The sequence below is a fragment of the Dromiciops gliroides genome, chromosome 6 (assembly GCF_019393635.1).
Source record: "Dromiciops gliroides isolate mDroGli1 chromosome 6, mDroGli1.pri, whole genome shotgun sequence".
NCBI classification, from domain to species: domain Eukaryota; kingdom Metazoa; phylum Chordata; class Mammalia; order Microbiotheria; family Microbiotheriidae; genus Dromiciops; species Dromiciops gliroides.
In genome coordinates, this window is record NC_057866.1 from 17,309,028 (window position 1) to 17,319,686 (window position 10,659).

Genomic DNA, 10,659 nt, shown 5'->3' on the forward strand with positions numbered 1-10,659 from the left:
AACTGAGGAAGCCATTCCCTTTTGGCAATATGGCAAACACTGTATATATCACGCTTTTGATAATAGATATGTAAGCCCTTGGGCAAATCCGTTTCCTCATTTTTTTCAACTACAAATTTGTAGTTTTAATTGGTTCCAGGTCCTTACTAATATTTCAGCATTAGGTAGCATGGTCAAGGGGATACAACAGGACTTCGTTTCCTTCTTGCATTTAATTCATGTGGCTTAAGATCTCTCCCCAAGAACCTTCAAGATTCTGTTTACCCTTCTTCCAAATAATCACCAATATCTTAAGGAAAAAACTAAGCCCACTAAGCTCCATAGAAAATAAATAGAAAGTACCTAAGAAATAGAGGGCATTATTATTATTTCCATCCACAAAGTGCTTCAGAGTGTTTTGGAATATTTCCCTAGGATCCATGTCAATTTCAGCTCTCAGTTTTCTTTTTTGATTGTCTGTGGCTTTAAGACTTACTCGGCTATTCACCATCCCACCCCCCAAAAAACAACATTTATTTGTTAAGAGAATATAGGTAGGAAGTATGGGGGAGGGATGCATTCAGCATGGAAGTCACATAAAAACAAAAATGTCCTTTTAAAAATTTGGTATTCCCTTAACTCCTAACAACTTTTCACTGTTTCAGACAAGGAGTCCTGAATTTAGCAATACTGACACCACCTGGCCAAATGTAAAAATGATTCCATTCCACCCCGCTCCCCCAGCACTCCCACCCCCATTCTGGAGGGAAGTGTTTCCTAAAGACAGCTCTTAGCAGGATGGCCAGCTCCCCAGTTTTACAAGAGGCCTGAAGTGCAAGATCTCCACAAATTAGAAAAGGAATAAGTGGCTGAATGGCTGAAATTGCTATGGGAAAAAGAATCCTCATTGGCCGAAATTTATTGAGCACCTGTTATGTATGTAGCTAGCACTGGCTATTTCACGCACAATATCTAGTATATAATCCATAAATCTCCAGCAGCTTCTATAGGGCACATGCCACAAATGTTATGACACAGAGATAAATCTAAGCTTCAGCTTGACATTTTAACATAAATAGCAAAGCAATCCACTGATCCTTGAACTAAGTCCCAACTTTTGTTATGAGGCCATCAAAGAATAATGCTGTAGAACACACTTTATGTTGTTTCAAAGTGTATCATCTCATAGCCATACATGGCAAGGTATAGGGCTCCTTTGAGATCAACGGGGAGGGAACTGTACAGAGATGACCGAGGTGTGCCTACAGATATCTTGGGTTTGAGGGAATAGCATCACTTGACGACTTGTCTATTAAATGAGGTTGTCCTACCTAGGAACGAAGCCGTCTCTCCAAGAGGAATGGGCTGTCTGGCTCTTTGCCACGTTAAGGCTTAAATTACCTTGAAGTTTGAAGCAAGGATTGGCTCCAAGTATCAAGATAGGCAACAGGGGAGATAGTTTGTTTACTCTCCTCTGCAGCTCTCTTGAAGATGATGGGCAGGCACATCTGACACTCTGCCCCCACATTTACTGCCTGCCTCTGGAATTGTCCTCGGTAAGGCTGGTGTCGACAGCAGATTCAGCGCCTGGCCAAGTGCAAAGGAAAAGAGAACCAACACAATAAACTCACCAACCAGACTCCAAGGGGATCTACAGGTCCAAAGCTAAGAGCTTCTGTGCCCAGAAGGCAGAGCATCAGGGGTCTCTTGCAGGACCTTTCTCTTGGTAATACTTCAGAATTGTTACAATCTTAACCAACTAGAAACATACCCTCTTATTTTTGTCCCTCTCTCAAGCACTTAAGAATCAATCACACACTCTTGGGTGAAGGGCTGCAAAAATATTTATTAAAACTAGAAAAATCTTTTTTAAAAGTTTCAACTCCCCTGAAAGATGTCCTGCAATTTGTACTCCCACCATGGACAGAGACAAAAGGATAGTGTGTGAAATATAAGTTAGGGATAAAAAGCCAAAAGGAAGAACATAATTGGGCCACCTTGTAACATAGTAAAGTAGGGCTAGTGTTTCCCGGGGTCTTTGAAAATCCCAGTTGGCATCTCAGACCTACTCTGAGGCCAAGTCACCCGTCATAAACCAAGAGCAGAATACAATTTCAAAGGGTCGGGTTGCCAACAGTTCTCAAAGGTGGCCTATCTGTTTCCCACTAAACCAGTTTTACCCAGGATTTTCTGGCTACAGGAGCCTCCAACCACCTGAGCCCTCCCCCCCCGTGGATGTTTGTGGAGGGTCCCTCTGACGCATGCAGAAATCCCTACTTGAGATCCATGAAGCGGATGTCCATGATGAGGAGGAAGTTCTTGGGCAGTGGGCGAGGGGCCGGAGAGAGCACAGTAAAAAGCTGGTGCTCCAGGTCCACACTAGTCACCACAATGAAGCCAGCCACACTGGTCTCAGAGATGTTCTCCTCAGTGCCCTCAGCTGTGCTGACACTCAAGAGGTGATGCACCATGTCTCGCCCTGGGGTGACTGGTACCAGTTTCAGCTGATTGTCCTCCTGTGACATTCCCAAAGGGAGACATGAGTCCGGAATGGTAGGAGCCCCCACCTTGTAGATTTTCACATCGGAAAATTTGACATTGAAGGCGTGGGGATAGAAACAGCCTCGAAAGCCATAGAAATACTCTCGAATACGCTCATCCCTGTATTCTCGGCGGAAGTCCTTGGACCGTTCCACCACTCCTCCTGACTTGGGGAGTAGGACGGTGCGCACAAAGTGGGGCAAGTCACGCTTCAACTCATTGTACAGTCGTTCCTGGTCCAGCACCACCACCACATCCACCTCAAAAGCAGAAGCAGCATGCACCAAGGCTTGGTAGCCAGAGCCCTTGACCCACCCACAGGTGTTAATGACACAGCCACTGACAGAGGCTCGTCGGTTCACCTCGCAACGCTGATTGAAGACATCGGCAAGGCGTGATGTGATCTGCAGAAGGAAGGATCAGAGTGAGAAGTGGACCACATACTCAAACCTATAACTGTTCTGTCCCTGTTCTGCTGTAATTTTCCATCTGATTCTCAGCACTGCCCACTTATTTTCATTCAGTCCCCTAAGTGGATCATCAGAATTTTAATGATGTAAAGGCTCTCAAGGATTGTTTTGTCTGACCCTTCTGTTTTCTATTCAAGGAAACAGAGTCCTAGCAAATTTGATGACCTGCCCAAGATACCTTAATACTTTGCACAAGTATTCCACGGCTGAGCTGGGATTCAAACCCAATTTCTCTTGTCGGATATCCAATATCCTTTCTACTTTTCTTCAAGTCTTGGGATTTATGATTTTATTTGTGTGGGAATACTTCCCTCACTGACAAGTTCTTAAACCCTCCAGGACTTAATAAAGACCCCAAAATTCAACACCCCTGAGACCAACCTACTAATGCCCTCTCAGAACTTGGCTTAGGCTGATCCTCAGACAAGAGACATATAGAATACACTTATAACCACCATCACACCCCTTTCCCCTCCCACTTTTTTCCCTTGAGTCCACACTCAAAGGCTTTCTAATTTGGTAAGAACATGCCAGAGCATTCAAAAAGCCAGGGACACCTCCATACAATAATGTGGCATCAGAGGATGATTTTTAGGGAGGCATTGTAAGAAATATCAAAAAAGTGAAGGGACAGCTAGGTGGCGCAGTGGATAGAGCACTGCACCCTGTAGTCAAGACGACTTGAGTTCAAATCCGACCTCAGACACTTAACACTTACTAGCTGTGTGACCCTGGGCAAGTCACTTAACCCCAATTGCCTCACCAAAAAAAAAGGTGACTATTAGTTTCTTTGCAGCAATGGTTTTTGAGCTAAATATTACATAAATGTGATTGGAAGTCAAGGGATTTTCCAAATGATTCTCTAGTTTCTCCACTCCAAAGAATTATGTACTTACCTGTGGAATAAACTTTGCCAACCCAACAAAACTATGCTCACCAAAGCTTTCAGCAAACTCAGCTGCATGTGCGAGCATGCATGTGTGAAGCATGGCTAACATCATTAAGCCATCGAGCAACAATGGGAGCAAATGGAATGAGAGCAGGTTTTAACCAGCCCAAAAGCATCCCCACAGTTTTCATCCCCAACAGCAGCCCCTTTCTCTATACCAATTCTGATCTTACCTTATTGTAAAGCTTGATGTTGGTACCAGGAGTGGTGGAGCCAAAATGATAGACCAGTGGAGCCTGGATAGAGAAACCCTCCTCTACATCAGCAGGCCGCTCAATGTAAAGGGCTCCCATAGTTCCAGGAATGGACACAGAGCCTTGGCCAACATCCAGCTCCACATAAGTGGGTCGCCGGCCTAGTCGCACAGCATAATTGAGTAATAAGCGGCATACTGTGGACTTGCCCACGTCTGTAGGTCCAACTACCATCACCCGAGGACCTCGTTCTTCCTCACGTTCTGCTTGCCGTCTCATTTGTTCCAGGGCTGTGTGAGTGTTAAGATAAAGAAGCATGGGAGTATCCTTGGAAACATAAGCCACCTCAGTGCGCCCACTCAGCTGGAGAGAACAGCCATGCCAAGTGAAGACAGCAACTTTGGCACCAGCATCAAAAGTGAATTTTTTGTTTCGAGTCAGTTCTGTGCCAAAGATCTCTGCCATGCCAGCCAATAATTCCAGCTGGGCTGACTGGGAGGCCTCCACCTCAAAACGTAGTTCTGTCTCCCGTTCTAACTCGAACTTAGCCACTGGTTTCTTTTCATCATTGGATTCTTCCGCCATCTTTTCTTCAGGGACACTGTTTCTGAAGCACACAGGTTAAATATTAGAGGACGAAGGAAAAAATGCGTCATTTACTTTTTTTTTTCCTTTCTTTTTCTTTTTTTGGTGGGGCAATGGGGGTTAAGTGACTTGCCCAGAGTCACACAGCTATTAAGTGTCAAGTGTCTGAGGCTGGCTTTGAACTCAGGTCCTCCAGAATTCAGGGCCAGTACTTTATCCATTGCGCCACCTAGCTGCCCCATCATTTACTTTTGCAAAAAACATTTATTAAGTCCCTACTGCATGCATAAACCACTGTGCTAGATCCTGTAGGAGATATAAATTTTAATTGACAGGGTCCCTGCCCTCATAAAATTCAGTCTCATAGAAAGAGATACAAGCACAGATAAACTGTAAGATGTAATCTTTCATATTTTTATTATAGCTACCAAATAAGGTTTTGTGGGATCCAGAGTGGAAGGCCATTACCAAGAGGAGGAAGAGAGGATTTTTTTAGAGAAGGTAGAATTAGAGTGGGATTTTAAAGGTGAACAGGAATTCAACAGGCCAGGAAAGGAAGGACATTCTAGGCTGAGGGAAGAAAGCAAGTAAAGACACAGCAGCGGGAAAGTTATAGCCATACTGGAGGTGAGGCTCTCAGTGTATCAGTTTGGCTAAAGCAGAGGTATCAAACACAACTGAGAGCCTCACCTCCAGTATGGCTATAAAAACAGAAAGCATTCACTTGTAAATCTAAATCTATGGTCCTATATGTCAGAAATGATAAAATGCTAAATCTGGAATTGGAAAGACCTGGGTTCAAATCTCTGTCTCTGACACAACAGCTGTGGGAACCTGGGCAAGTCGAGTAACTCTTCTCTGAGCCTCAGTTTCCTCATCTGTAAAAAAAACAAAGGGTGGGGGGATAATACCTATTCTAATAACCTTACATGTCTGTTCTTAAGATCAAATTAGATCAGAGAAGATTTTGTTAGTCTTAAGTAATCAAACACATTTTCGTGCTGGTAGTTATTATCTCTTTTCCCTCCACATCCTACATTACACTTCCTTGTGTACTTATTTCCCATCCTAGAATGTAAACTCAAGGATAGAGGCTAATAAAATGTAAACAGCCAATTAACCAACAAGCATTTATCCAGCAGTCTGTGCTCAACACTGATCTAAGCAAGGCAATATGCAACGTGTGTGTGTGTGTGTGTATACACACACTTACATACACAGACATATATTTAACATCGCCAGTCTCCCATTTACCAGCTTTGTCACTTCGGCCACCAGGCCCTCGGACTCATCCTCTGTAACCTCCGTGATGGGGTCGGGCTAACTGGCCTCCAAAGTCTCTTCCAGCTCTAGGAGGCCACGAGGGCAACACCAGAACACCCCCCCTCCCCCAACGCTACGCTGAATAAAGGTTTTATTAAACGAATCGGCTCGTCTCCGTCCTAACAGCTCACACGGTGTGGCGGACGAGGCTCTGGCCTGCGAAGGGGAAGAGCCTCACGTCCTTTCCTAGTTCCCTCACTCTTATTACCTGGGAAGTCTCTTAAACGTCTCTGGGCCTCAGTTTCTCATCTCCAGAGTGACGGGCATGGGCGAGATGACTTCTAAGGTCCTTTTCCAGCCCTAAGCCTGTAAGTCGGTGCCCATCCTCTGGACCGTTTCATCTAGCTAGCATGAGGCTCGGCTAGAACGGCCTCTAAGATCGTCCGCATTTGAATTCGCCGTCCGCCCCGCAGATTCCCCGCGTAAGCCGGGGGCTCGGGTCACGTGACTAAGACAGTGGTCACGTGAAAGCGCAAGACCAGAGGGAAGCCCCTCCTCCTGGCAGGAGCTCGCTTCTCAGAAGCCAAGGTGATCATCCCTTTCCCCGCGCTCCCCAAGCTACTGCGCGAGCGTGTCCATCTGACCCGGGGCAAAACTCACACCGCTTCCCCCACGGAAAACCCCTGGCCCCCCATGGAGTAGCCACTTACCGGGAGCCCCACCGGAAACCAGAGCCCTCGCGGCCCTTCCGCGGGGAAGAGGAAGCCAGACGAGGCCGAAAACCTAGCGCTTCCGGCAGTGCTCGCGAAGCCTCCTGAGAATTGGGGTTCCGGTCCGTCCTTCGCCTGAGCCACGCGGTGATTCCTGGGAGTTGGAGTCTGGCCGATTGTTTGGTGCCGTGGAGGGCGGAGCACGTAGTGAGGGGCGGGGCCTAATCCCTTTCTCCTGATTGGCTGGGAACACCTCAGCAGCCAGCTGTTGCTGGGCTTCGTGCTTTCCCACCTACATGCGCACTCACACCGCAGTTCCCCAGTGTGCCCCGGCTTTCCCCAGGTTGAGTGCACTTTCTTGCTTTTGGTGCTCAAGGGGAACGAACCCCTCCCAGCCCCTCCCCCCCCACATGATGCTCATTTCACCTCCTGATTGGCTTACTAATTGTGTATGGTCTTGGAAAATAACATCTGTTTTCCCACCTGAGAAATTGGGGAGGCATATTTTGATTAGATGGTCTACAAAGCTCACATTAGACGTCTTGGCAAAGCTTAAAGCCCTATATAAATTTCAACTTTTTTATTGCTAAGGAACCTTTCAGCTTTAAATGAAACATGTCAACAGGCATTTTAACACCTACTTAAGTCAACAAACATTTATTAAGCACTTACTCTATGCCAGGGACTGTGCCAAGTGCTGAGATTACAAAGAAAATCAAAAAACAAAACCAAAAAACCAACCCGTCCTTGTTCTCAAGGAGCTTACAATCTAATGGCAGAGACAATGTGCAAACAACTGTGCACGTTGCAGTCTTGTTGTTTGTCCTTAGGTTCTTGAATGACGTCAGGGTGATGTCAAGACTTGCAGTGAATTGGATCAAGGTGATCAACCTCACTGTGCTATCTGGAGTGTCAAGATATACACTGGGATGATATACAACACACCAGGATGATTGGAGATGGCCCTGGATATTTAAGGCAATTGGGGTTAAATGACTTGCCCAGGGTCACACACCTTAGTGAGATAAGATTTGAACTCAGGTCCTCCCAATTTCAGGGTCAGTGTTCTATCCACTGCACCACTTTGCAGGATAAACAACATATAAGCTAGAATACAAAATAAATTGGAGATAATCTTTAAAAAAAATTTCCAATTACATGTAAAGATATTTTTTTAGTTCCACATTTTTCTCCCACCTTTCCTTCCCTCCCCCCTCCTGAAGCCAACAAGCAATCTGATATAGGTTGTACATAACAATCATGTTAAACATATTTTCACATTAGTAATGTTGTAAGAGAAGAATCAGAACAAAAGGCAAAAAAAAAACCCAAGAAAGCATAAACAACAAAAAAGCAACAACAAAAGTGAAAATAGTATGCTTCAATCTGTATTCAGACTCCATAGTTCTTCTTCTGAATGTGGAGAGCATTTTCTACCATAAGTCTTTTGGCAGTGTCTTGGATCATTGTATCACTGAAAAGAGTTAAGTCTATCAAAATTGATCATCACACAATGTTGTTAATACTGTGTACAATGTTCTCTTGGTTCTGCTCAATTCACTCAGCATCAATTCATGTAAGTCCAGGTTTTTCTGAAATCTGGCTGCTCATAGTTTCTTACACCACAATAGTATTCCATTACATTCATATACCACAACTTGTTTAGTGTGTAATTTAAATTTCTAAATGTAGGTTCTAATCTGTCCCCCTAGTTTTGGGGGAAAACTGACTAAAATTAAAAGATAGTAAAAGAAAGAGAAAGATTGAGAACAGAATTCCTATAATCTGGCAATCCTAACTTTCCTAACTCTTCTGTGAAGTCCTCTGCCACCACCTCCATGTCTCACAGTCCAAAGAGGCAGAGCTTCCTGCGCAGTCTCTGCTCCCTCCTTCCTGTCCCCTCCCAGAAATGGGAGGTTCTTCAAGCTGATTGGTTGACTGGGCGGAAGGTGGTCAAAGTTCAAAGTTGTTAGCTTCTGAGAACCATTCTTTCTTAAGTACTCTTAAGTACCAGCTAGATGTATTTAGAATCTAGTTAACTAGAAGTCAGCCAGTAATCCAGTCAAGTCAGTGGCCTTATCCAATTCAATCAGTTTAAATTAATCTCCAGGTGGGCTCCTGAGTATCTGCTAAATCTCATCTATCACATTCCATTATCTTGACACATTAGCTATTCCCCAGTTGATGGGTATCCCCTCAATCTCCAATTCTTTGCCACCACAAAAAAGCAGCTATAAATATTTTTGTACATATGGGTCTTTTTCCCTTTTTTATGATCTCTTTGGGATAGAGATCTAGTAGTGGTATTGCTGGGTCAAAGGGTATGCATAGTTTTATAGCCTTTGGGGCATGGTTCCAAATTGCTCTCCAGAATGGTTGGATCAGTTTACAACTCGACCAACAGTGCATCAGTGTTGCAGTTTTCCCACATCTCCAACATTCATCATTTTCCTTTTTTATCAAATTAGCCAATTGGATAGATGTGAAGTGGTACCTCAGAGTAGTTTTAATTTGCATTTCTCTAATTCCTAGTAATTGAGAACATGTCTATATGAGAATATGTCTGTAAATAGCTTTAATTTCTTCACCTGAAGACTGCCTGTTCATATCCTTTGATCATTTCTCTATTGGGGAATGACTTGTATTCTTATATATTTGATTCAGTTTTCTATATATTTTAGATATGAGGCCTTTATCAGAAACACTATGTAAAAATTGTCCCCCAGCTTTCTGCTTTGCTTCTAATCTTGTTTGCATTGGTTTTATTTGTGCAAAACCTTTTTAATTTAATGTAGTCAAAATGATCCACTCTGCATTTCATAATGTTCTGCCTCATCTTTGGTTATAAATTCTTCCCTTCTCCATAGATGTGACAAGTAAACTATTTCTTCCTTTTCTAATTTGCCTATGGTATCACCCTTTATGTCTAGATCATATACCCATTTTAACTTTACTTTGGTGTAGGGTGTAAGATGTTGTTCTATGTCTAGTTTCTGCTGTACCGTATTCCAGTTTTCCCGGCAGTTTTTGCCAAATACTGAGTTCCTATCCTGGAGACTAGAGTATTTGGGTTTATCAAACAGGAGATTGCTATATTTTCATTTACTGCTATATTATATATGCCTAACCTATTCCACTGATCCACTTCTCTATTTCTTAGCCAGTACCAAACAGTTCTGAAGGTTGTTGCTTTATAATATAGTTTTGGATCTGGTACAGCTAGGTCACTTTCTTTTGCATTTTTTCATTAATTCCCTTGATTTTCTTGACCTTTTGTTCTTCCATATGAATATTGTTATTATTTTTTCTAGCTCTATGAAATATTTTGGTAGTTTGATTGGTATGGCACTGAATAAATGAATTAATTTATGTAGAATTGTTATTTTTATTATATTAGCACGGCCTACCCTTGAGCAATTTTTATTTTTCCATTTGCTTAGATGTTATTTTATTTGTGCGAAAAGTGTTTTGTAATTGTGTTCATATAGTTACTGGGTTTGCCTTGGCAGGTAGACTCTCAAATATTTTATATTGTCTACAGTTATTTTAAATGGAATTTCTCTTCTTGCTGCTGGACTTTGTTGGTCGTATATTGAAATGCTGATGATTTATGCGGGTTTATCTTATGTCCTGCAACTTTACTAAAGTTAATTGTTTCAAGTAGTTTTTTAGTTGATTCTCTCTCTTTTTTTTTTTTTTTTGGTGAGGCAGTTGGGGTTAAGTGACTTGCCCAGGGTCACACAGCTAGTAAGTGTTAAGTGTCCGAGGCTGGATTTGAACTCAGGTCCTCCTGAATCCAGGGCCGGTGCTCTATCCACTGCGCCACATAGTTGTCCCCTTTAGTTGATTCTTTAGGATTGTCTAAGTATACCATCATATCATCTGCAAATATTGATAGTTTTGTTACTTCCTTGCCTATTCTAATTCCTTCAATACTTTTTTTCTTTTGTTATTGCTAAGCCTAACAT

The 10,659-nt window shown here is 43.1% G+C and overlaps 1 protein-coding gene across 3 annotated transcripts; it reads right to left on the reverse strand.

Moving 5' to 3' along the window:
• Nucleotides 1-199: 199 nt before the first annotated feature.
• Nucleotides 200-6,841, reverse strand: CLP1 (cleavage factor polyribonucleotide kinase subunit 1). 3 transcript variants are annotated; one of them, XM_043973534.1, is made up of 4 exons: nt 6,692-6,841; nt 4,113-4,740; nt 2,257-2,924; nt 200-1,566 (listed from the first exon to the last, which is right to left on the reverse strand). In XM_043973534.1, the coding sequence occupies exons 2-4, from the start codon at nt 4,716-4,718 to the stop codon at nt 1,560-1,562; spliced, it is 1,281 nt and encodes a 426-aa protein (XP_043829469.1). In that variant the 5' UTR covers nt 4,719-4,740; nt 6,692-6,841; the 3' UTR covers nt 200-1,559. The 3 variants fall into 3 exon arrangements, with proteins under 3 accessions (XP_043829469.1, XP_043829470.1, XP_043829471.1); XM_043973535.1 differs by lacking the exon at nt 6,692-6,841 and adding an exon at nt 6,250-6,578; XM_043973536.1 differs by lacking the exon at nt 200-1,566 and having other exon boundaries at nt 1,806-2,924.
• Nucleotides 6,842-10,659: the final 3,818 nt, after the last annotated feature.

What these genes read in the sequence shown, in the direction of transcription:
- CLP1 (XM_043973534.1), bottom strand. Translation starts at nt 4,718, where the DNA reads ATGGCGGAAGAATCCAATGATGAAAAGAAACCAGTGGCTAAGTTCGAG. An exon ending in ACATCAAGCTTTACAATAAG is followed by an intron (nt 2,925 to 4,112) that starts GTAAGATCAGAA and finishes TTCCTTCTGCAG; the next exon opens with ATCACATCACGCCTTGCCGA.